Source organism: Malurus melanocephalus, unplaced genomic scaffold (genome assembly GCF_030028575.1).
Source record: "Malurus melanocephalus ecotype Western Australia unplaced genomic scaffold, MMel_1.1 scaffold_594, whole genome shotgun sequence".
Taxonomy (NCBI): Eukaryota; Metazoa; Chordata; class Aves; order Passeriformes; family Maluridae; genus Malurus; species Malurus melanocephalus.
Window position 1 is genome coordinate 267,504 of NW_026623826.1, and position 25,487 is coordinate 292,990.

General features: G+C 55.2%; 2 protein-coding genes across 2 annotated transcripts in view; both read left to right on the forward strand.

Moving 5' to 3' along the window:
* The window catches only part of PPARGC1B (PPARG coactivator 1 beta), a 43,550-nt gene extending 29,796 nt beyond the window's left edge, over positions 1-13,754 (forward strand). Inside the window, exons 2-12 of the mRNA XM_057382947.1 lie at positions 1,044-1,217; positions 3,386-3,598; positions 5,311-5,421; positions 6,082-7,150; positions 7,635-7,671; positions 8,035-8,099; positions 8,476-9,271; positions 9,707-9,782; positions 10,576-10,697; positions 10,965-11,119; positions 11,516-13,754. Of these exons, the coding sequence (XP_057238930.1) occupies positions 1,044-1,217; positions 3,386-3,598; positions 5,311-5,421; positions 6,082-7,150; positions 7,635-7,671; positions 8,035-8,099; positions 8,476-9,271; positions 9,707-9,782; positions 10,576-10,697; positions 10,965-11,119; positions 11,516-11,619 (2,922 nt within the window). The 3' untranslated portion in view covers positions 11,620-13,754. The remainder of the gene's footprint in view (positions 1-1,043; positions 1,218-3,385; positions 3,599-5,310; positions 5,422-6,081; positions 7,151-7,634; positions 7,672-8,034; positions 8,100-8,475; positions 9,272-9,706; positions 9,783-10,575; positions 10,698-10,964; positions 11,120-11,515) is intronic.
* A 5,309-nt stretch (positions 13,755-19,063) lies between these two features.
* LOC130583528 (E3 ubiquitin/ISG15 ligase TRIM25-like) lies at positions 19,064-24,468 on the forward strand. The gene is made up of 7 exons (XM_057382952.1): positions 19,064-19,806; positions 20,861-20,956; positions 21,334-21,567; positions 21,661-21,683; positions 22,618-22,859; positions 23,434-23,538; positions 24,096-24,468. Exons 1-7 carry the CDS (start codon positions 19,192-19,194, stop codon positions 24,134-24,136), a joined length of 1,356 nt encoding a protein of 451 aa, XP_057238935.1. The 5' UTR covers positions 19,064-19,191; the 3' UTR covers positions 24,137-24,468.
* The last annotated feature ends 1,019 nt before the right edge of the window (positions 24,469-25,487 follow it).

Consider the following 25,487-nt stretch of genomic DNA (forward strand, 5'->3'; position numbering starts at 1 on the left):
TCACATGCTCACATGTTTGCCTGCTCCAAAATCCATTTGCTCTGTAAATAAACTTGCTTCCCTCGTTGCCAGAAGACTCCCCTTGGGCAGCCAATGCCGAGAGGAGTCTCAGCAGACCTTTCCCCTGTGAGTTTTAACCGGGACAGAGCTGGCACGGTCCCAGTGCCAGGCAGTGGGTGCTGCTGCCAGCCCTGGCTCCCCCGGGTGCTGGGCACAGCCGTGGGGACTTGTGGCTGGAAGCCAGGCCCAAGTGGGGCAGGTGCCAGCTCCTTTCTGTGGTTAAATGGAGATGTTTTGCTCCGTTCCTGGAGCTCCCATCACCCAGTGTGCTCTCAGGAATCCTCTCATTTCCACACTTTCTCCTCATCCTGTGTGGTGCAAGGAGCAGGGTCTGGGTTACCCTGGAGGTGCTTTGGGATGTGCAGCTTCCCCACAGGGATTGTCCTGAGTGCTCCAGAGCCACGTGGTGGGGACAGGGAGAGGACAGGTGTGAGCCTGGCCCTGTGTCCTGCGCTGGTCACCTGCATAACCTGGATGTCACTTTTAGGGCACCAAGGGCAGGAATTGCCCCTAAGAGCACCAGCCCGGGTGGCTGTGCTGTGCCCTGAGCATCTGCTCTCTGGCAGAGACACGGCTCTTCCGATGCCTGTTCCCACCCCTGCCACAGCTGGCACACCAGAGGGGTTTGGTGGCATCTGTGGGGTCATTGGCAGAGCCAGTGCCAGGCTGTGCAGGGCAGTTTGGTGAAGAAGTGCCCGCCACATCCTGCCAGCGCCATGTCATTGCTCCTGGAGCCATGTGGGAAGAGGGGCTGGAAACACTGGGACTGGGAACAGTGGGACTGGGAGCACTGGGACAGGGAGCACTGGGGGTGGGAGCACGGGGGATGCTGCTGCTGCCTGCACCTGTGGGCTCACCCCCTTTTCTCAAGGGCTCACCCCTTCTCTCAAGGTCTCACCCCTTTTCTCAAGGGCTCATCCCTTCTCTCAAGGGCTCATCCCTTCTCTCAAAGGCTCACCCCGTTCTCTCCTGGCCGTTCACAGTATGAGGTGTCCGGAGAGGAGCACCTGTACTCGGATTTCCCCGAGATCGATCTGTCCCAGCTGGACGCCGGGGACCTGGACTCTGGTGGCTGTTTCAGCGAGCTGCCCTGGGGCGGGGAGCACTCAGAGACYGACTCCAGCCAGTACAGCACCGACGACTCCGAGCTCTTCCAGGTACCCCATCCCCGAGGAGGAGGGGAGGGAGTGGGCARAGGAGGGAGGGTGGGAGGAGGGAACACACACAACTATTAATATCCCCTCCCCAGCTGATTAGTGCTCCATTAATTTGTGCACCGGCTCTAAATGGGGCAAGCGGAGTAGGGCTCATGAGGAGGTGGAGGAGGAGCAGAGGAGGCTGCTGAGCCAGCCCTCCTGAGCTGGATTATTCACAGGCAATGGCAGCCGGGGTGCAGTGTGTCCTGTTCCATTCCTGGAATGCCAGGGCGGCAGTGAGGGGGTCTCAGCACGGCAGAAATTCCTTCCCAGGAGCAGGAAGCAGCTCTTGCCCTGGTTTCACAGCCCCTTGCCCTGGTTTGACAGCTTTGGCAGCCCCCTCTGTGTGGGGCTGGGGTCCCTTTGGCAGAGGGGCTGGCTCCTCTCCTCGGCTCTGTGCTGGGATGGGTGGCAGTGCCAGCACAGACACAGCTGGGGCAGGGGTTGCTCCATGTTCCTCCATTCCCATCTCTGTTTGGAGAAGAGCTGAGCATCTCTTGGAGCTGTGAGGCCAGGACAGGGCTGTGAGCACAGCACAGGCAGGTTGGAGGCAGGGATGTGCAGAGGGGCTGGGCACAGAGCAGGCTGGRCAGCCTTTCCCAAAGCTGATGCCATACCCTGGATGTGCCTGTCCTGGGGTCTCTGTGCCCTCACCCCTTTGCACAAGGAGGTTGTGACCCACTGGTACCAGCTAAGCACCARCCCCGGGTTACATTTTGGTTGGAGGAAGATTTCTTTTTAAACAAGGAGATAAAAAAGCCTCAGCATTTTCTAACCTGCCCATAATAACAACCCTCTGGCTTTTGTGCTGGGCTGATGCTGTGCTTGAAAATGGTCCAGTCCAGCTGAGGGACCTTCATCACGAGATGCATATTTTCCGTGAACTTCCTGGGGAAAAGATAAACAGAACAGAAATGCAAAAGCCAGGCCGATGAGGAGCAGTGGAGTATGATGAAATGTATCCCACTGAACTTGTATGCACAGCRATCTCGTGCCAATAACAGGAGGAAAAGAAACGGAGCCAAAAATGGAGCATCCTGCTGCCTCTCCCTGGAGCCTGCTCTAGTAACTGYGAGCAAGGTTAGGGCATGGAACAAAAGATGTTTAATTTTCAAACAAGGGGAGAGAAACACAGGAGGCTGTGTGCARTGCCTGTGAGGCTGACTTTAGCCCCGTGCTAATTTTATTGCTGATGGTAGCCTGCTTCTCGCTGGACACGGTTTACATTCAGATGATGATGGAGGAGRACCAAAGAGAAAGAGCTCCTGGCTCTCTCCAGCCATTCCTCAGCTTCTGCATCCTCTTCTGGGCTTCAGCGCTGCGTTGCCAGACTGGCAGGGAGCTGGTGGGACTGGGAGGGCGCTGGGAGGGCGCTGGGAAGGCTGGAGGTGCATCAGCAAAGCCAAAACCCAGAGGAGAAGAGGGATCCGAGTTGAGGTTGAGCAGTGGGCAGGGAGGAGGCAGGAGCAGCCCTCACTCCCCCAGAGTGAGATGGGCCTTGCTCTACAGCTCCCTTGCCCCGGTTTTGGGGTGAGCAGCATGGTCTGGGGATGCTGATGGGAGGTTTGGGAGTGAGCAGGGCTGTGCTCTGGACAGGGTCTGTCACAGAGCGCTGGGACCAGCTGAAATGTGAGCACTGAGAGCCCCTGAGGAGGTGCCTGGGTTTGGGGGCTTTGTGGGGGCGAAACTCATGGTTGTTGTCACAAGCTGTGGCATGTGCCAGCAGTGCAGCCTGGGCTCAGCTCCCCCAGTGCCCCCTGCCCCAGGGGCAGCYCTGGCTGAGCTCACAGCTCCTGCACTGCCCAGAGCCAGGAGGGTTTGGGCAAGGAGCCTTCTCGTCACAGATCCTTTCTGTGCTGCTGTTTGCCTCATGCTGGGGTGCAGGGGCTGTTGGGGGAGGAGATTCTGATTCATTCTCTTCCTGCTGGGGTGCAGGGGCACAGACTGATGCTCCATTTCCAGCTGGGTCTCTGCTCGTCCCATCCCAGTGCTGTGTTGGGGAGAAGCTCTCACAGTGGGGTCACTGGGAAGTGTGGGAGCTGGTGTGGCACTGCTGTCCCCTCTCCAGCCTCCTGGGGACCCCTGTGCCCACCCTAACACCCCCCTTGTTCTCTGCCTGCTCCTTTCAGATAACAGACAGCGAGAACGAAGCGCTGCTGGCAGCCCTCACCGAGACTTTGGATGATATACAGGGAGATGACATGGGCCTGGCTGCCTTCCGAACTATGGAAGAGGGGGACACGCTCAACCCTGCCACCACCTCACCTGCCCCCTCCCCCAAACCCACCGCCCCGGTCACGGGGGGGCCGCCCCCGGCCCCCGAGTGTGATGAGCTGTCTCTAGTAAGAACCCACTTCCTACTGTTTAAGGTGGATTTGGATGAGCCCCAGATAAGCCGGCTGCATGGGTATGATAGGAAGCCAAGGTCTGAATTTTTTCATTCTAGGCTTAAAACTCTCTTTAACCGTCAATACCAAAGCATATACTTGTATTGTATACGTATACATGTTCTGCATCATTGCTGTCACCTCCATCACCATCCTCACGGGACTGAGCTGTGTGTATCCAAACCTGTCCRTGGGTGGGGTGGGGGTGGGTGGCAGAGGTTTGGGGGCTGCTTTGGCAACCCCCACACCTTCTTTAACCCCTTTGGTGCCAGAGTGGGGCTGCCCGGGGTTCTCCCTGGCTCCTCTGGCTGTTCTCCCGGGCTGAGCTCGCTGCTGGCACAAGAGGGGCTCACCCCAGTGTCACTCTCAGCCTTCAGTGGGAGGGTTTGACCCTCCCTGTGCCTTCACCAAACCCCCTCAGGGGCTCCAGTCCCTCCCGATTTGGTGCCTGGAGCATCCCCCTTGATTCCCTGCAATGCTGGGGCTCCAGCCCCACTCCTTTCCTGCCATCCCTGGGCTGTCCCCTGGCACGGGACACCCATCYTGCTCCCTCCCGGCTCTCACAGCCCCACCAGGGCTCCCCAGCCCGCTCCCGGGTGTCCCCAAAAACCCAGCAAAGGGGAGCAGTGACATCCAGTGGTGACAGCACGCATCTCCACCGCCCGCGGCCCGCCCGGGTATATATCACACATGACCTGGATGTGTATATATAGGATGTATACGTTGCAGGGGCGGGGGGAAGAGGGTGCTGGGCGCTTCCACCCACACGAGTGTCGCTCCTAAAGCTGCGGGTGCCCCGGCTGGCATTTCCTGGCACACCCTGACCCGGGCACCCCGTTTCTATCACTCCCTRCCCCTCCAGGGCTCCGTGCCCCCCGGGCAGCACGGGAGCCCCAGATCTGTCTCTCCTTCAGTCCCCGGTGCCTACGCAGTCGTCTTGCTGTTGAGCTGTTGTCGCCTYGGGTTGTTAGTGCCACACGGGCGGAATTTCAAATGTTGTTGCTGGGTRTGGGGTTTGTTTGGGGTTTGTTTCCTTCCCCCTGGCCAAAATTGGGGTTGAGGAGAAGGAAAATGTTGTGCTGACCCTGCCATCAGAAGTGGTGGCACTGCGGGGGACCCAGGGAAAACCCCGCTCCCAGCGCCCATGAGCCTGACACAGAGTRTTGGGGGAGATTCTCCACAGATCCCACAGGGATTTGCATCTCCAGAGTGCCTTGAAAGCTCGTGAATGAGTGCAGGCCCTTTCTGGGTGCTTTGGCTAAATGAGCCCTGCACGGGACCCGAGCGAGCTGTCCAAACCCATCACTCACCCCAGTGTAACTCAGCCCCTGGCACCTCAGGGCAGAATGGATGGAGTGAGAATTGGGTGCCACAGCTGCTCTGTGGGTCTAACACGAGTGGGGTTGCCCCTGGGAAGGAAATTCCCTCCTGTCCTCACCTCCTGAGCTGCCTGGGGGTCCCTGGGTGAATRCTGTGGGGACAGCCCCCACCCTCACAGGGCCCCCAGCCACGAGGAGGTGAGAAATACTAACCCAAACCTTCCCTGCCTTTCATTTCTCGTGCCCCGTTTTTGGGTTGGGTGCTCGGTGATGGATGTGCGCTCCCGGGTGCTTTTGTCCTGCCCTCACTGTGATGTCGACTCCTTCTCTTGCCCCTTCTCTCTGCAGCTGAAGAAATTGCTCCTGTCTCCATCGCCTCCGAGCTGTGAGGTGCAGCGGGACGGGAGYGCCCGGCGCCCGGGGACCCCAAAATCCCGGCCCTCACGGCCCTGCAGCAAGGTACTGCCCCCAGCCCGTGCAGCACCCGCCCTTGGGAGMTGTCCTAAAGGAGGGTGTTGGGGTGTGTGGGCAGCCTGGGCTGGGCAGGGCTTTGGGAACAGGCAGGGACTGTCACCYATGGYRCTCCCCTCGCTGTCTGAAGGAGTTYRGGCTCAGCAAAACTTCAGACTTWGTGCTGAGCTAAGAAACACCTTGATCTGCTTTGAACCCAAGGGGTTTGGCCTCTCCCAGCTTCCCTGAGCACCCATTTGTGAAAGCCCCACGTGCTCCCTGGTCACCCCCTCGCCCCCCTCCCAGCCCAAGCCAAGGCCACAAKCCAGGAGTCCCTGCCTGTCACACYGCAGWGCCCACCCCAACACCTGAGCTGCTCTGAAACCCGGCAGAAAGTGCCATCAAAGATCGTCCTGCTTTGCTAATGGCAATTGTGCRGTGCATTAGGCAAATCAGACAGTGTGGGAAGGGCAGCAGATCCCTCCTGGGGAGAAGGAGCAGCGCTGCGTGCAGGAGGGRCAGCACTCAGGCCATGGGGCTGACCCCGGGGAGGTCGGGGTGCACCAGAACTGGGGGTGTAGAGGGTGTGGGGTGGCTCTGTCAGCCTGCCCCTAGCCCAGGGTGGTGGCTGTGGGGCTCGGGGCTGACTCTCGTGTCTCCTCTTGGAAGGTGGAGGGTCCCCGGGACAGGAGGGCGAGCGTCCCGCAGGCCCAGAGCCGCAGCTGCACCGAGCTGCACCGGCACCTCACCTCCAGCWCMTCCCAGACCAAAGCGCCCCAGGCASCCGAGGAGTGCCCCGGCAGCGGCCACCACCCGTCCCCGGGCCACTGCGCCCAGCACGAGGACGACAGCGACTCCAGCGAGGACTCGCTGAGCTCCGGCGACTCGGTGGCCGCTCTGTCGTCGGCGGAGGATGCCCCGGGCGGCCGCTTCCCGTGCGAGGGCGAGCTGCACTCGGTGGTGGAGCTGATCCGCTACATGCACACCTACTGCCTGCCGCCCCGCAAGCTGCCCGCCCGCGACCCCGCCGACAGCAACCCCCCGCCCTGCAGCAGCCCCTTCAAGAGACCCAGAGCGGACTGTGCCCCCGCACCGGGCAGCGCCCAGCCMCGGCCGGGCTGCGCCTGGCAGGCGGCGAGCGGCTGCAAGAAGCCCGGAGCGTCCTTCTCCATCCTGAAGGAGCTGCTGGCACGGGACCTGCTGTGTGATGTGAGCAAGCCGTACCGCCTGGGCAAGCCGGTGTACGCGGCGCTGGCCCGCCCGCCCGGCTCCTGCTCCCCCGTGCCCGGCGGGGACGATGCCAGCGGGACGTGCGCGGCCGGAGCCAGAGCGGCGGAGAAGGGCGAGGCGCAGCAGAGTCCCGGGGCCGAGGTGGAGGCACCGCGGGAGCCGGCTGGTCCTGAGGACGATGCGGGGAAGCAGGAGGGTCTGGCAAAGGCGGCCCGCAAGCAGGACAACGCCGTTTACGCCGTGCGCCGGTCCAAGAGACTCAACCCCGAGCTCGGGCACTGGYTCTCCTTCCTGGACCAGCCGCCCCCCGAGTCGTGCGTGCCCCCGGGCTACAGGGAGGCTGCACCGTGCCCCATGCTGGAGGGCTTCTCTGCTGAAGAGCCGGCGGCCGAAGTGGAGGTGGGGGGCACGGCCCCGCCGGCGGAGCCCCAGCCCCTGTGCCTGGGCTCCCCGGGGCACGGCGAGCTGGGCGCTGAGAGCCGGCGCTGTGCCCTCCTGGAGCACACAGGTGAGGGGCTGGGGCTGGCGTTCTGCTCACCCTCCCCAGCGTGCCCGTGCTGCCTGTGCCATCCCTGCCGTGGGCGAGGATGCTGGCTGGGTGCTGGGTACTCAGCTGGCAGTGGAGCTGTGAGCAGCCCCTGTGCTGCCTGCCTTGGGGTCCTGTGCATGGGGAGSTGGGGGTCTGCTCTCTTTTGGGATGCTTTTTCAGCCCATGGGCATCTTCTGCCTCAGTTTCCCCATCCCTTTAATGAGGTGCAGGAGTTGGTGTGGCCATAACCCAGCAGGGACCAGGCTGCCCCATTCCTCCTGGTTCACCCTGGGCCTGGGCTCTGGGGTTCAGTTGCAGTGGTGCCCCAAAACCTCAGCAAGCTGCGAGTGCAGGAGTGGCTCAGCCCTGGCAGCGTGAGCCGTGCCCCTGCAGTGGGCAGAGCCCTCGGTGGGCGCTGCAGGGACACAGCTCCCCCAGTAACCTGCTTCTCTCTGCCTTTCAGAAACGCCCCGGTGTCTCACRCTGTCCTTGGCACAAACGTAAGTGCAGGTGGGGCTGAAGGAAGGGCTCAGGGGCTGGAAGCTGCCGGGGGTTGTGTGGCTGGGCAGCACCTCACAGCCAGCTCAGGGAGCTGTGTTTGCAGAGCAGGGGAGCTGTGCTGCTGGGCATGGGGCTGTGGAGCCAGAGCGTGTGAGGAGCTGGGACACTCCCGTGCCCGGCCCAGGGCATTTTGTGTGCGCCCTGGAGCTGCTGTCCCCGCTGCCTTTGTGGGGTCACTCTGTCAGGCACCAGCCAAAGGGGGAGGTTCACTTGTGGGCAGTGTTTTCTCAGCTTACTTTTGGGGTTTGGGGTTGTGGTTCACCTAAACACTTTTTCTCTCCTGGTTTTCTGCTCTTCTGCAGTGACCCAACCTTTGGGAAGAGAAACTTTGAGCCGATGCTGACTGTGGAGCTGTGTGGGACAGCAGGTAGGACAGGCTTTGAATTCTTTAGTTTTGCAAAAAACGTACTTTAGGAGGGGCCTCATTTACCCTGAATTCAGCCTGGAGTCATCAGTTGCAGCCTGCCCAGCCAAGGGGGCACGTCTGTCCCCTTCACACTGCAAACACAGGAGGCTCCTGTGCGCTGCCACATCCGAGCACCACGAACGGCTCAGGGGGATGCGCTTGGTGTGAGAGGAGCTGTTCAGAGGGGCTCTCTGAACCAGGAGGGAAAGGATCAAGGCATCCTTCCTTCTCCCCCAAACGCAGCTGGATGAGGCTGTGGGGGCCGCCCAGGACTGGGGTGGGCCCGGGTAGGACAGAGGGGGCAGAGCTGACTCCTGCCCTTTCTTTGGGGGTTCAGGTCTCACGCCKCCCACCACCCCGCCGTATAAACCCRCCGAGGAGGACCTGTACAAGCCAGACATCCCCCAGGAGCCAGGCAAGGAGGACGGGCTGGCCCCCAGCCCCGGGGGTGCCGGGGACGTGGCAGCCTCGCGGAAAGCCCCCAGGAAGCACCCGGAGAGGACGGAGCTGTTCGCCCACCTGAGCCGGGCGGGCGGGCGCTCGCTGCCCGAGCAGCAGGGCGTGCTCAAGCGGCCCTTCTCCCGCTCCTTCGGGGACCACGACTACTGCCAGGTGCTGAAACCCGAGGCCACCCTGCAGAGGAAGGTGCTCAAGTCGTGGGASCCCCCGAGCCAGCTGGAGACAGAGCACAAGAGGAGGGTCCCGGCCGCCCACTACCAGGGACTGGAGCTCGGCAAGGAGGCGGGCACAGAGATGCTGTGGAAGGACGGCGTCAAGCAGCTGAGAGACCAGGAGATCAGAGCCAGCTTAACGAAGCATTTTGGCTTTCTGGACAGTGCCCTCGATGATGAGGACATGGTCTTCTGCAAGACCCCCGAGTACGACACCGTCTTTGAGGATAGCTGCAGTGAGAGCGGCTCCCTTGTGGAGGAGGAGGAGGATGAGGAGGAGGAAGAAGAGGAGGAGGAAGAGGAGGAGGAGGAGGAGGAGGAGGAGGAGCATGGCAACACCAAGCTGTGCCTGAGGAGAAGCGCCCTTTCCAGGACCAGTTTGCATTACTGCTCCCGGAGCAGGTCCAGCTCGGGCTCCTCGTGCTGCCGGTCGCGGTCTCCTGCCAGCAGACRCCCCTTCAGGTACGGGGCTGTGGGGACATTGGGACTCTTCTTGCCTCCTGAATTTTTGCTGTGGCGCTCTCTGCCCTGCTGGCCTAAATAGTAAAGATGCTAATTAATGAAAGAGAAACTATAAAAATATCTGGTGTTGTATCAGCTACTGCTGTAAACATCAGCCCTGGCCAGAGGAAGCAGCTGGGGGTTCCATGGTGACAGGGCATGGGCAGGCACCCGAGCTGGGCATGGGAAGGGGCGAGTGCTGGCTGGGGACACCCTGGCATCTGAGAAAAAGCTTTCCAGTGTCCTTTCCAGTGTTTCCAGACCCCAGTCTCTCCTTGCTGCCAGTGTCCCCAAGTGCCCACCTGCTGCCGTGGGTGTCTCAGCCTCTCACTGCTGTTTGAAGCTTTTCCAGCAGCTCCCCCAGACCCGGGCTGACCTCCTGTCCCCCCCTTGCAGGTGTGAGAACGGCGAGCAGTGTCAGGGCGGGAGCGGGCCCCGGGGCCAGCTGGAGAAGAGACGGGAAAAGGCCATCGTAAGTGAGCRGGGACCCCTGGGCACAAAGCACCCCCAGCCCTTAGCTCCTTCTGCTCCAGAAAGCAGCAGCAGAGCCCATTAGCCCTGGCTCCAGCATCCCTTGGTGCCAGGCCAGTGTTAAACAAGGACATGGGGGCGGAGGGGGAGAGGAGAACCCAGCGAGCAGCGGAAGCCGCCAGCRATTGGCAACACACGGAGTCCTTGGCACGGGGATGCCCAGAGCATCCTACGCTGGTGCCTCGGTGCAGTTGGCACTGGCAGTTTGKGGGGTGAGCTGGGGAATCCCTGGAGCTGCTCAGCTGTCCCAGATGCAGCCCCGCTGCATCCTCGAGCACCAGGAAGCCATGGGCACACGCTGGGAGCTGGGCGAGGGGCAGGCTCGTGGCAAAGTGAATTTGGGGCTCCCTACTGTTGTTCACACACACACACACACACACACACACACACACACTCACTCTTGCTGCTTTGGCACCTTTTCCTGCAATGCAATTGGATTTTGCCCCTAGCAATTTTTGAGAAACTCTCCCACGTTTGCCAGGAGAAGCTCAAAGCTGCAAGAATGCAGCAGAATTTTCCAAGAGAAGGAAGGGGCGGTGGCTGCTGCAGCCTGGTTATGGCTGTCATGGGGTGGCACTGTGACCTGGGTGGAGCCGAAACAGCCAGATCCCGGGGATGGCAGCCTGTGACCAGAGCAGTGTTTCTTGGTGCTGGCTTGCAGGGGCTCCTCAACAGCTCAGCAGCAGCACGGAGGTGCAGGATCCAATCCTGAGAGCTTTTGGTTGCTTTGGCAGGGAGAAGGCCGGGTGGTGTACGTCAGAAACCTCTCCAGCAGTATGAGCTCCAGCGAGCTGAAGAAACGCTTCGAGGTGTTTGGTGAAATCGTGGAGTGCCAGGTCCTGTCCAGGACTAACAGGTGGGTGGGCAGTGAGCTCCAGAGTTCAGCAGCTGCAGACAGCCCCTCTCCCCAGGCCCCATCAGCACTGCCAGGAGGTGCCAAATCACCCCCTCAGTCAGCTGAGCCCATGGTCTCGGTGCTTTTGTCGAGGAAATTCACTGTGCCCAGAGATCCAAGGGCATCTGTGGGATGGAGGAATGGAAGAACGATGGGCCAGGGCTGTGGTGCTGGGTCAGAAGGGCTGTGGGGCTCATCTCATCTGGAATCCTTTCTGTGCTTGCTCAGGGGGGACAAGTACGGCTTCATCACGTACCGCTACTCGGAGCACGCCGCCTTATCGCTGAAGAACGGCCCCTCGCTAAGGAAGAGGAACGAGCCCTACTTCCAGCTCAGCTCCGGGGGCCTGGGGCGCTTCTTCTGGACCAGATACACTGACCTGGGTAAGGAAGCAGTAGAGGCTTTGTGTTRCCAGCACAGAGCTGTTCCAGCTCACACAGGRATCCCAAACGCCTTCAGAGCSTGCAGGAAAAGCTCACTGCCTTTCYTATGGCTCGTGGAGCTGCTCGTGGCTCAGGTGGGTGATTTGGGAGACTGGGGAGAGGAAAAAAGCTGCACCCAGCAGAGTTTTGCAGCCCTGGGAGTGAATGTCAGCRGTGTGTGACCTGCCCAGCTGGCTCTGGCCCTCTGCCCCAGCWCTTTTCAGTGTCCCCAGTGCTGTCWCCATCACTGCTGTGCCCAGCCTGGCAGTGCCCTGCTGTGCCTCAGTTTCCCTCCCCATGAGGCAGAGAGGACGCTGATCCCCCTCTCCCTGACCCTTCTGTCCCTGCCATCCCCAGATTGCGGCACGGACGAGTCCTCCCCGGCTCCGGTGAAGAGCAAGTACGAGACCATGGATTTCGACAGCTTGCTGCAGGAGGCCCAGCTCAGCCTGCATCGGTAACAGCCTTAACCTTGGAGGAATACCTCAATACCTCAGTCAAGGCACTTCCAATATGTTTACGTTTTCAAAGAAATTATTCAGTCTATGGCAAGCGAGAGAGCGAGAGAGAGCGAGAGCACGCCCGCGAGAGAGAGACTGCTGTCCCCTGATCGATGTTTACATTGAACAAAGCTGCTTCTGTCTGTGAGTCCCCATGGTGTTGATGTCTCACTGCCACACGTTAGTCCCCCCTCTGCTTCTGACTGGTTGTTTTAGGGTGAGCCTAGGAGCACCCCGGCCCTTCTTCCCCCTCCCAGCCCTCCCCGTGCTCCCGCCGTGGAGTTGCAGCTGTGTTCACCATAACATTTTTTTGTCCGTAGTGTGTGATGATGAAATTGTTCATTGTGAATAGAATCAGGATTATAAACTAATTTTTAATAGAAGAAGAGAAGAAAAAAAAAAGTATATACTTAAAAAAAATGTATTTATGGCTCAGATGTACTGTAATTCAGATTTATTGTACCGCTTCCTTGATTTTTAACTATGCACTGTAATGAGGCACTTGCCACTCAGCAAATGGGGGGTCAGAGCAGTCATGGAGCTGACATTCCCCTGCCTCCCCTGCTGGCAAACCGGGGTGCTCGGTGCTCACCCTGGGGTCACCCACTTTGCTGTCAAAGCCATTCTTTGTGCTGGCGTGGCCCGAGCCCCCCAGCATCACCCCSACACTGAGCTGGGTCCTGGTGGGTGATGGAGCCAGGGCTGGGCAGCTTTGCAGGCTGGAGAGGGTGGCAGAGGGAGGCACTGCCTGCAGCCAGTGCTGCTCCAGCCTCCGCTGCCTTTGGAGCTGAGAGAGAGGGGCTGGGGGCTGCAGCCAGCCTGGCCTGATCCGCTGGGTCCTTCTGGCACAGCCTGGGGGATGATGGATGTCTCCGCTCCGTGTGGAGGAGCTGGCTCCTCTCCAGCTCCTTGGATGCCTGGAAGAGTGGCCAGGCCCTGTGGCTCGATCTGCACTCGCTGCCACACCCTGCAAAGCAAGTGGGGTGAAAAGACCCATCTGTGCTCCCCAAATCCAACCCAAAGTCCAGCCCCAAATCCAGCCCAAAGTCCAGCCCCAAATCCAGCGAGGCAGGGGGCACAGCACCCACACCGAACATCCCCCACCCAGCACCCCGTCCCGTAGCTGATAAGCCATACAGTTCCCAGCACCCACCCACTGCCCAGATCCGTCCCCGTGCCCACCAGTGCCCCGTGGCACWGCTCTGCCTCTGGCCAAGGGCCCTCAGCGCTGGATTTAAGGGATGCTCGAGTGTCAAACTTGCTTGTGGACTCACCCTCCATGTCTGGGTGATGTGGGATGAGGACACAGCCCTCCAGCAGCCGGAGCAAAGCCCACCACCAGCCGGCCAGAGGCACTGTTTTTCCGAGGTAGCGGGAATCTCGCTGCTCCTCAAGCCATTGCCACTGTCTCCTTTTTTTTTTGAGCCCCAGAGACCACTAGGGATTCAGCCATCCTCTGTAGATAGAATATTATAGCCTTAACTCTGCCAATAGATAGATTAGAGTCTCCTGGGGTCTCTTGTGCCCATGACATGGGGGTTTCGTCCCCGGTTCCCTGGGTGTGTTCCGTCCCGCGGGGAGAGTGACCAAAGCCTCGGACACGGCACAAGAGGCGGTGCCRAGAGCCGGAGCCGTGCCGGGATGGCCCCGGAGCGCAGCTGARCTCCGGCAGGAGCAGCAATGCCGGCAGCGCCGACACCAGCACAGTCCCCTGGCTGTTCCCTCGGGAGAGCCGCGGTTCTGACACCACCCAGCCTGGCACCGCCGGGGCCACCGCGGGGTCCCCAAGCGCCGCCGGTGACCATCACTGCCAGGGAACAGTCCTTGTGCCATTTCAGCCTCAGCAGTGAAATCTGGCGTCTCTCCCACCCCCAAACCTCCCCTGTTCCCATCCCACCTTAGCGAACACGAGCAGCTCTGGCCGAGACTGAGCATCTGCTATTGGCAATTGCCTCATTGTAGCTTTGCCTTTTTCTGTCCTAGTATTTCCTCACGATGATGATGTTTACATGTGATTGCTATAGAGCTTATGTAGAATGTATATAGCGACACATTTAGGGTGGGTAGTACTGTCCTGTGCTGTGCTGATGTTTTTCAGAAAAAAAAAAAAAAAAAAAAATACCTAAAAAAAAAAAAAAAAAAAAAAAAAAAAGAAAAGCAAAGTAAGTGGAATTCTTCCATCTCCCACTCAGCCGGGGGCACCCATGGCTGGACCCTGCTGGGGATGCATCAAGGGTGGTGGAGGGGAAGGGTTAGTGCAGAGCTGGGGGGGCTCCAGCCCRCTCCTGGGGATCACTCAGCCGCTTCCCAAGCACTGGTTTTGGCATACCCAGATACAGAATTTGCCAGTGTTTCCCTGTTGCTCGGTGCCCTGGGTCCCAACCCAGCTGCTGGGTCCCGAGGCCGGTGCTGGGGAAGGGGAGGACTGGCCCTGCACAGAGCTCATCAGTACTGCAGCCCTAGGCTAGGAAGAGATGCAATAAGTGGTCTTCGTGGTGCCTGAAGCCTCTAAGTGGGGTTGGGTTTTCTTTTTTTCGTTTGGGTTTTTCCTTTTTTTTTTTTTTCCCCATTCAATTGGGATGCTTTGTTTTCCCTCGTCCCCAAAAAATCTTTTCCAGGACTTATGCACTATGCTTAGAGCCCCTCAGGACTGTGTGCTGCCTGCCCTGGGGGCTTCCCCACCTTTTAGGACTGGGTGAAAAATAAATTTCCACTTTTTTTGTTTGTTTTTCTTTTCGTTTTGGTGGGGTTTTTTCACTCTAAAGGTGTCTTTAGCTCACAGTGCTCTAGTGTGCAGGAAGGTGGGTTGGGCACAGGGGCAGGTGAGAGCTCCCTCCTTAGCAGGAGTGAGTGGTTTGGATGCTGGCAGGGAAATGGGGCAGGGGCAAAGCAATGCCCAGGCACCGCTGTCAGGGATGCCAGGGGTACCCAAAGCTTTGCAGGAGCTGCCAGGGACTGGGGATCCCCCCCTTTTCCAAGGATTGCCTTCACATCCCACCCAGCCTGTGGGTGCTCCCCAAAAAGGGACCCCTCACACCCCAGYCCCCTGCGAGGGCCAGGGCTGTGGGATGGGCAGGAGAAACTGGGAGCAAAAGGGTTTATTCTGGCAGGCARTAAGTCAGGAGGAGATTTATTTTTGTAAAACTCYGTCAGTCTAGAACGGCCCCCAGCCGTTTCCTGCAGGTGCTGTGGGGAAATGCTGAATGTGAAGAGTTTCTGATAAAATGCCCCTTTGCTTGTTTTGCACAGGTTTGCCCCAGAAAAACTCRTTGTTCAGGGGGGGCACCGGGTTTCTGGCTGGAATCCAGCATGTCCCTGAGGCTCCGCAGGGAGGAGCGAGCGTTTCTGAGTGTGTGGGCTGAATGCAGAGGACAATCCCAGGGTTTAGGTTGGGTGCTGCCCCAAAGCCAAGGTTTCTCCCGACTCCTCGGTGCAGCTCCCTGGGCTGCACATCCTTCAGGAATGTGGAAGGAACAGCTCCGTCACCATGTTACAGTCCTGAGTGTCTGATCTCTGCTCTGGGCCATGCAAATGAGCTTTGCAATTGCAGGTCAACACAGTTTCCTTTTTTTTTCCGGGATTTTTTTTCTTTCTGGAGGTCTGCTGAGTCCTGAGATCCATCAGTGTTGGAGCTGAACCCGACACCCTTTCTGTTCTAAGTCCATTGCTGACAATCTCAAGCAATATAGAGCCAAATGCAGCCTTGGGGGKTCATTTTGAGGTTTCATTCCTCTTCCCTCGCCCTCCCCGGGGCCAGGGGCAGCAGCAGGAGTTGGGGAGGGAGTGTGTGAGTGCATGTGAGAAAGAGAGAGAACGGTTCAATTGATGCATTTCTTGAGAAAGGTGTAAGAATTTCACCTAAAAAGGGGCACATCTGCTTTGTTATTTATAAAAGAAAAGCTAAATTCTGTGTTTTCCTTTTTTTTTTTTAAGTAAAAGGACACTGCTCATAATTATTAGGGGCCAATTCTGCCTCCTTTGCTCATGCTGAGTAAGTACTACTTAACTCTGCAGTTTTCTACTTGCAGAGTAAGTAAAAGTGGCAGAATTGATCCTTCTATGATTAAGAATCAAGTTTTTAGTATGGTTTTTTTTTTTTATTGGTAGAGGTTTTTTTATATTTCACTTAATTTTTCCCCCAGTTCCGTTCTGTTGTGTCCTTATTTATGTAATATACTTTAACCTTAAGAGATGGCATGGATTCTTATGCCTTTCCTYTATTATTATTGTTATTATTTTTAAGAAAAAAAAGAGATTTATTTCTAGTGTGATTTAACTGTCTACCTTCTAAAATGAGAGAACGTTTTCTTGTATTTTTACATTGTCAGATTCTATAGTTTCATAGATAATTTAACCAAATCGCTCAATGTATTCTCTATATCTATCCAGTGGGTATAAAAGTTCTATTTTAAATTGTGTAAATACTTCAGAACTGGCTTCTTTTTCCAGACTCCCCTGCCGTGGAGTTTCTTGTTTACATCAAAAAGACTGTAGAATCTCTACGCTCATGTACTGTAAATAGTGAAGTGATCTGCCTATAAATAAACGATAACATATATACTATAAAGTGGAAAGAACAAAAAGAGGAACAAGTTTGTGGTGCTGTACTTTTGTTTGTAGTGCAAGTCTGCTCGGGGATGAGGTGAATTACTCTTGCTTTCCTGCCTGCCTGGCAGTGGGGCTGTGCCAGGACCAAGGGGGTGGCAGAGCCTCCCAGCTGCCAAGGATGCAGCTCCTGCCCGGGAACATCCCTGGATGTTGCTTTTTTAAGCGTGGCTTCTTCCAGTTTAACTCACACAGGAAAAACCTGCACTCTGATCTTCGAGTGGTGCCGCTGCCACAGGACCCCTCGCAGAAGAATGGAGTGGGTTAAAAATGAAGCAGGGCATGCTCCTCACRTTTTCTGCAGTGGGAGTAAGAGAGCAAGAAAAGCTGTGGAAGAGACTCCAGGCGGTGATGCAGCACCTGGAGAGCCCCTGGAAACAGGAGAGCAGGGTCTGGGAGCCAGACTTCTCCCAGGGGCACGGTTGTGGTGTCACAGCACAGTGTGTCCTGGTGTCCTCTGGTGTCCTGGTGTCCTCTGCTGTCCTGATGTCCTGGTGCCCTGGTCCCCATGGCAGTCCAGGCTGTGGAAGGGACATTTGGAAGGCCTGGGCTGGCCCAGCATGGGCACAGCTCCCCCGAGCACACAGGAGCCCCATGCCAGCCAGGGAGCTGTGAGGCTGCACTGATTAGTGCAGAGCATGGAGCAGCGATGCTGCTGGGCTGGAGGATGCCAGCAGCCCGAAAGGAGCAGCTYTGCGAGGTGCTGAGCTGGGCCAGCTGCTGGGTTTTGCTGATTTGCACTGACTGAGGCAGCAGCTCTGCACCTGCCTGTCTCCAGCACATCTGTGGGAGCCCCCAGCCCAGCTCCAGAGCTGGGACCAGCCTTCCACCCCAAACCCAGCCCCTCATCCCAAACCCAGCCTCCCACCCCAAACCCTGCCTCTCACCCCAAACCCTGCCTCCCACCCCAAACCCGGCCCCTCATCCCAAACCTGGCCCCTCATCCCAAACCCAGCCCCTCATCCCAAATCCAGCCCCTCATCCCGGCCACTGCTGCACCCTGAGTGTGGAGCTAATGGGAAGCCCAATTCCTGCTGCTTTCCAAAACCAGCAGGCGCCAAGGCCACCAAAGGAATGTTTTTCTGAGATGCCAACAGTGCCAGGACAGATGAAAATGTGAACTTGGAGGGGGAAAATGTGGGGATGCAGCTGGGGCAGTAGTGTCAGGGTGCCCACGAGTGGGTTCCCAGCGGGGAGAGGGGCACACGAAGGAAAGGTCTGCAGGGAGGGACAGACCCAGAGCTGAGGTTTGTCCTCCCACCTGCTCTGTGCCTCCCCATGCTTCATTCCCAGGCAGCCTCCTGGAAAACAAAGCACTGATACGTTTATTGAATACAATTGTTTATTGAGGATAATTCCTGCAAGCAGACCTAGATGAATGTTGACATCAGTTCAGCAGCTCTGTTAGTCCCAGCAATTACTTCCAACRATCATTTGGAAAAAATCCCAGCTGGACTGTTTTTATTTTGGCACAACTTTGTGATAAAACAGCTCCTTTTCCCACAGACAGGCRCTGTTTTTGGCGTAGCTCATGTGGCTGCTGGAGGGGAGGGAGGCTGTGTAATTTATCTCCTGGGCTGGGCACAGTGTGCCTTGTGGGCAGGGAATCAGGAGCTTTTGTGACCAGGGACAGCTTTGGTCCCTTCCCCTGGCTGACTGGAAGCWGGCAGGGTGGGCAGCAGGCAGTGTGGGTGGCACACCCCAGGCCCCTGCTCCTCATCCTGTGGAATGCCCACTGCTTGAACTTCGTTTCACTGCCTCGTGAGGTGCCCTGGGYTGCTTTTTGGAATTCTAACTCCTTTTTAGAGTTCCAGCTCCCACCTGTGCCCTGAGCAGTGGCATCCGACACGCAGCCCCACCCCAGGCTGTGCTGGCACAGAAGCTCCCTGGCAGGGACATCAGCTCTGTGTCACCCAGGTGTGTCCGGGGGCTCCCTGTGACACATGCAATGCCCACTGAGCATTTATCAGGTTCTTGTCCAGGTYCATCCTGGTGTCTTTGCAGACAGGAACAGGTTTGGTTCCTTTGCTCTCTGCCTGCTGGTCCAGCTGTGCCAATCTCCCTGCCCACAAGGTTTCTTCCCAGCTTTCCTTCCTGCTCCATTTCCTGATCTCTGCAGCCCCATGAAAGCAGGGCTGGACCTTCTGCCATGCTCCCCTTGAAGTGTCAAATATCTCAGCCTCCAGCTGCTGCGTGGAGTTTGTCTTGTCGTTACTGAAAATGGGAATTAAACTCTAACAMTGTAATTCCAGTATTAGAATTTACTATTGTTTACATCATCTCCAGGCATGTGGGGGTAACTCTCTATTACACACGCCACAGCTTGCTAACAGACCAGTTTAAAACAATGTAATTTTTACATATTCACTACATTTCCCAAAACTAATACTTATATGCTCAACATTCCCTGATTTTTTTTTTTTATTTTTTTTTTTGCATATTTAAATCACTTCTTGGAGCTTCTTTTCCATTGGAGTAGGGTTCTTGTGAGGGTCTCAGGGGGTTGTTTGGGGAATATCCCATTCCTCAAATTATTATTTTTTGGTCACAGGCCTCCAAAAACTTTTTTTTCTCTTTGAATGCATCCCTGGGATGTGGTGTGGCCAGGATATTCCTTCTTATCAGCATTGCTCAGGCACTCAGTATTTAAGTGAGATAACCACTTGCAACCGGACAAAGCACCATCGGGTAAAGCGAAAGGACTTCACAAGCCTCAAACACGACTTGTTATAATTTTTTTTCTCAATACTGAGGCAGCCACAGCCCTTGCCCACGTGGCCCTGAGAAGCAGGAAGCTGGAGRGAGGAAAGGCATGACCCTCCCTTGCGAGGGGGAGGAGGCAGCAGCTTTTCGCCCACGGGTCAGAGTTTTGTTTTGMTTCCTAGCAGAGCCCTCCCCCTGCYCTGGGCCCTGCCCGGAGCTGCAGCCATGGCCCAGGCAAAGGCTATGGCCGGGCTGAAGGAAGAGCTGACATGTCCCATCTGCCTGGACATTTACCGGGAGCCCATGTGCCTGAACTGCAGCCACAGCTTCTGCAGGGAGTGCATCAAGCAGGCGCTGCGGTGCCAGCCGGACTCGCCCCATTGCCCGCTCTGCCATTCCTCCATCGGGGAGCTGCTGCCCAACTTCCACCTCCGCAACATCGTGCAGAAGTTTATGGAGGCTCCTGCCCCCCAGGAGGAGGAAGAGCAGGAAGCGCAATGCGAGGAGAAGGGGGAAGGCTCGGGCCAGCAAGAGGAGGTGATCCTGTGTGATTCCTGCCTCCAGGAGCCCCAGCCAGCAGTGAAGACGTGCCTGAGCTGCGAAGCCTCCTTGTGCCAAGCCCACCTGAGCAAGCACAACAGTAAGAGCGCCCAGAAGAACCACGTGTTGGTGGAGCCCTGCGATGCTCAGGTTTTGGCTGAGAGGAGGTGCCCCAAGCACAACAAACTGCTGGAGTGCTTCTGTGAGAACGACKGGGAGTGCATCTGCATGCTGTGCTCCGTCCTCTCCCACAAGGACCACAGGATCATCGATTTGGAGGAGGCTTTTGACGAAGCTCAGGTAAGAGGCTGCCGGGACGGGCATGGATTGCACCAGGAAAACCCCGGGGGTCTGTGCTGCCGAGAGCTGCCCGTGCTACAGAGCTGGAACAACGCCCGAGGTTCAGAACTGCAGAGCCAGCATGGGGCTAAATTGCAATCCCGGGCTTCTGTTCTTAATTTTGTCCYGGATTCTCTCTGCGTTTGGCCCTTGAGGTATAAAACAAGATGTTATAAATGCTTTTTTCCCATCCTGAGGGAAGAGTTTGGCCAAACTGCTGGGATTGAGTGCTCATGGCTGCAGCTTTAGTCCTTGGTGTGATGCCTTAGGATTTTTAGTTTCTGTATTTTCATGCATCTGTATTCTTGTACTTCTCTAGTACAGCACTAAAAATTACTGTTCTCTCATCTTTAGACAAAACAATCCCTCTCTGAGCCTGAATCCAAGGACACCTCAGAGCCCCAAAATATGGAAACAGCGATTTAGGGGGGAGTGAGTTTGGGGTGGGTGACATCATCACCTGAAAAGATCATTGGAGAATTAAGACCCAATATGTGAATAAGGCAGAACTTATAAAAGGGGAAGATCTCGTGACTCGGGGTCCATTTTGGGTGTAATYTGTCTGCCCTAATGTACCRGTAGGCCTGTTAGGCCTGGATTAAAGTTGTCTATTCTCATTCTCTTAAATTTGTCTGGCCTSTRTTTCAGATCAGCCTGATTGATAAGGCATCAGGTGSACTTCTGAGCCAGCAATGACCCTGAGCTGCGTTTATGCAAAGGAAATTAATGAATAACRGAATAGCAGCAATAAACATGCAAACAGGGGAAACACCTTTATATGTGCCTATTGCGCATAAACAGTTTTCAACTTCAAATTTTCTTTTTTTTTGGGTTTGTAATTGTGGCATTTGTTCAGGGGTAAAACCTTCCAGTAAACGGTTATCTGCTGATTTGTCCTGAGAGCATGCAACGAGCAAACCTTCTGCAAGTCTAGCTTAAGCCATGTCTATAAAACTGCTGCTCTCGTGCATTATGCCAGTCCTATCCTGGTATCTCCCTCTGGTTATATTTCTAGAAATCTTTTCCTGGCACTCTGGAAACACTGAAAAACCATGAAGATGCACTGAATCAAGTCCTAGCAAACCTGCTGAAACAAGAGGAGGGACTAAAGGTTTGTTTCAAGGTTCCATACCACTTTGGGAATGGTTGCATGCTGGTAACAGATGAAAAAAAGTTTTCTTTTGCCCTTCCGCAGATGGTGGATTCTGAAGTTTTTTTAATTCCTGGGTGGTTTCTCATGTATTTTTGAGTTTTTTGCTTTGAGAAAGGGTAATGCACAAGTTTCTTATCCATTGGGGAGGTACATTCATAGTTAAACTTAAAATTCTGTGTCTCTTTGTGAGTGGCTGGTGTGTGGCTTTTTTGTTTTCCCAACCTTCAACTCTTAATTACTTCTCTCATCCCAGAAAAAAAAAAACAGATTTTTTTTCTAAGTGAGAGCTCATGTGGAAAATGTCCCTTACAGTTTTGAAATTGTTTTCTTAATAGAGTGAGGAAAGTTTGCAGAGAGAACAGCTGGAGAACCTGTTCAGAGAGATGTACCGGCAGCTAGAGAACAAAAAAAGAGAACTCCAGAAAATTCTCAGTGACCACAAGGAGCAAGAACTTCAGCGGATTGAGCTAGAGAGGAAGGATCACAAAAAGGAGAAGGATTCAGTCAGCTGTGATGTTCAGGAGYTGGAGGCTCTGAGAARTCAGAAGGACACTCTTCTTTTCACCAAGGTACCTGTCAGCATCTCCCTTCACAGAGACACACAGCTCCAGGGCTGGCTGTGCCTGCATTATGCTAATTCTGCTTTCAAAATGTCTTTACAGGCTTTTGCAGCAATTAAAGCCAGGTAAGCTTTTACTGAGGTTTAATATCTTTATTGATGATCTGGATGAGGGGATCGAGTGCACTCGCAGTAAGTTCACAGACAAGACTAAGGCAGGAGTGCGGATCTGCTGGAGGGGCAGRAAGCTCTGCAGAGGGATCAGGACAGGCTGGATCCATGGGCCAAGGCCAGCAGTGTGAGGTTCAGTAAGGCAAAGTGCCAGATCCTGCACTGGGGTCACAACGGTCTCATGCAGTTCCAGGCTGGGGGAGCAGTGACCGGAAAGCTGCCTGGYGGGAAAGGACCTGGGAATGCTGGTCAGCATCGGCTGAACATGAGCCCAGTGGGCAAGAAGGCCAATGGTTCCTGGGCTGTCTCAGCACCAGTGCAGCCAGCAGGAACAGGGCAGTGATTGTCCCCTTGTGCTGGCACTGCTGGGTTCGTACCCTGAGTGCTCTGTCCAGTTCTGGACCCTTAGATGGACATGGAGGGGCTGGAGCGTGCCCAGGGAAGGGAACGGAGCTGGGGAAGGGTCTGGAGCCAAAGGAGCGGCTGAGGGAGCTGGGAAAGGGGCTCAGCCTGGAGCAAAGGGGGATCAGGGGGGACCTTGTGGCTCTGCACAACTCCCTGACGGGAGGGGGCAGCCGGGGGGGTCGGGCTCTGCTCCAGGGAACAGGGACAGGAGGAGAGGGAACGGCCTCAGGCTGGGCTGGGGAGGGGCAGGGGGGACAGCAGCAGGAATTTCCCCATGGAAAGGGTGCTCAGGATTGGCAGGGGCTGCCCAGGGAGGTTTGGAGTGCCCATCCCTGGAGATGTCCAAGAAAGGCCTCAACATGGCACTCAGTACTCTGGGCCAGGGACAAGGTGGAGGTCAAGCAGAGGTTGGAGTCGATGGCCTTGGAGGTCTTTTCCATCCTCACAGATTCCATGGTTCTGTGATTCTTTCTGCATGTTTTAGGCCACACAAGCCACTTCCTCGAATGGATGGTGTGATGGTTTCAAAGCCACCCATTACTTTGGATAAATCAACAACAGATGCTGTTCTGAAGCACTTCCAGCAATTCCTCCCAATCATGATGTCCTGCTTTCAGCCAARGCCGCCACCATCAACTTCACAGACACCACCCAGGCCGCCACCATCAACTTCACAGACACCACCCACTTTCTTTTCACCATTTTCGTTTTCCAGCACAGCTAGTGGTAAGTGCTCATTTCACTATGTCAAAAGCAAGATGGAGAAGTCAATTAAACAATAAATCTTTAAGAAAGGACTATAATGAGACACTAAGTACACTGAGTACCTCTAGAAGTGGTAATTCTTTACACTGTATGTTTGTTTTCACCTGTGTGTGCAGAAAAGGGAGCTTTTCCTGGGATTCAGGGTTTTGGGGCGTGTCTTGAATACACTTTGTTAAAGTAGGCTATGGATAAAGAGGCTTGGAAGTCCCAGGATTTTTCTGGGAGGATTAAGAGAAGATAATAGCAACACCACTGTGGCATGCCTTTGCTTCAAGGGGCAAGTTGAAAACTCATCACAACAGCAGCAGGGTGGAGTTCRCTTAAGATGTAAATACTTTTACCCTTTTGCAATACTTTGTAAACTCAGCCTACAGTGCCAGAGCCATGCACAATGGGACACTTGAATGGGTCTGACTGAATTGATTAAGTCAGGRTTCCCTGGGTCTGCTCTCAGGATGGTGCTTCAGCACAGGACAGAATCTAACCTCAAATCTCCACAATTGTCTGTTAATCATAATGTGTTTTTTCTCTTTAGCTTCTGGCCCATATCAAAATGTTAGCGGTGGATTTTCCTTTGGATCTTCTTCTAGTTCATTTGGATCTTCTCCTAATTTATTTGGATCTTCTCCTAGTTCATTTGGTAAATTTGCCTAACAAAATACAAATTCAGTAGCAATCACAACGGTAACAATCATTGAAAGGAGGGAAGAGAGAGAGATAACCCAACCAAAACAAGTGATGCACAGAACAATTGCASCCCCATCACCTGCTCTGTGACATCCAGCCACTGTTTCCGAGCAGCAATCAGCTTCTTCTGGTCATGTGCTCTATTGTGTGGAATATCCYTTTGGCYAATTTGTGTCACCTGCCCCAGCTAYGCTCCTTCCCAGCTTTTTGTGCACTTCCTCACTGGCAGAGCATGAGGCACTGAAAGATCCTTGGCTCAGGGTAAGCACTGCTCAGCAGCAGCCAAACCATCAGTGTGTTCTCAACATTATTCTCTACTGAATCCAAAACTGTGCCAGCTGTTGAGAAGAGAATGAATTCCATCCCAGCCCAAACCAGGACAAGACTACAATATGCACGGTGCCATCCCAGACACTCAGGGCAGCCAGAGCTGATGGGAGCTTGGAATTGTTTGTTCCTGCTTTGAATGCTGCCTGCAGATGCCTCACAATTACCTCTGTGTGTTCCTAGGCCGAAGACGTCAACARCCAAAGCAACGCTCTCACTGGTAAATGATGTGTCTATCAAGACTGGAGATCCTGCTAAGAAGAATTTCAGGCTTTTAGARACAGGAACCATCCTTTTGAAGTATCCCATCCAAGCTGCCATCAGCATGTTGAAGCTCCTGTAATGACGTGGGGACAAAGTGTTATTTTGAGTTTTCAGGCCTGGGAATTATGAGCCTTGCACGGAGGTTGTTCTRAGCTGGCAAATCAGTAATTCGATTGTGGGCTGCTGGGACAGGGGATATATCACAGCACCCTGTCTCTTATTGTAAGAGCTCCTCTTTTATTTGTTCTGTTAATCATAATGGAAATACCATTAAATTGTTCATTTTCGCTCAGTTGTATCAAATACCACGTTGGCTTCATGTTATTAAAGTCACATTGTTAGCTTGCAAAACTCAATGGCAATTTTTTTTTTTATCTAAAAGTTGACAGCACAACATTAACTGCTACACAGCTAGGCAGCAGCAATGCTGGTCTTTGATCTAAGGCARCAGCTTTCCATCCTGCACATTGGTGCAGAAGAAAAGCTGCCCTGGGAGGAGAGAGGAGAGACTGGGCAGTGAAACCTGCCTTCCCTTGCTCTCTGCTGCTGCCACATCCCCTGTGAGTTCTGATCACTTACCTTGTTCTTGCCTCAGTTTTTACGTTCTCACCTATGGAAAAATCTCACRGCAAAGGAGTAGTAATGAGGAAAACTCCTGTGCTTTTAGTGTGTGCCATATGGAGCCTGGATTAGTAAATTCTAATAGTTGTCCAAACAGGGAGGAAGGGATGATATTCCTGCTTGCTGCCTGTGGTTCTGCTGCCTTTGGACTGAATCAGGGTATTTGCATGAAGAGGACCTTGAGGGATACCACGAGTTTGCATATCTAAAAGAAATTCGTGTTGAGTCTTGGAAGAGAGTAGCTGTGGTGGGTTTTTTTACGTTTGATACACCAAAATGATAGGGAAAAAACATGCGGGTAGAGTCAGGCCTCCCGAAAGGCCCTGCAGTGGCCGATCTCAGGTGGTGCAGGCACCAAGTGAGGGAGGCAAGGCTCATGAGATCACACAGGGGCATTCCTATTTCTGAGAGCTTTTAGCAACCCCTGCTTTCCTGTCAGCCGCTTGCAGGTAGACCTCCCTCAAGTCCCAGGAAAACATTCCTCTGGGTTCTTATTTTACCTCTAGGGAGCATTTGTGGCTGTGGAGCTGGAGGCACGGCAGAGGGAATTCTTGGCTCACACTCTTCCCATCCAGCATTCATCTTTAATTTGCTGCCCCTGGCGTGGACAGGAGAATTTTTCCGGGCTCTAAAAGAATGGTCTCATCTCATGCCCTCGCCAGTTTTCCCTGCTCCCGGCTGAAGACTGAG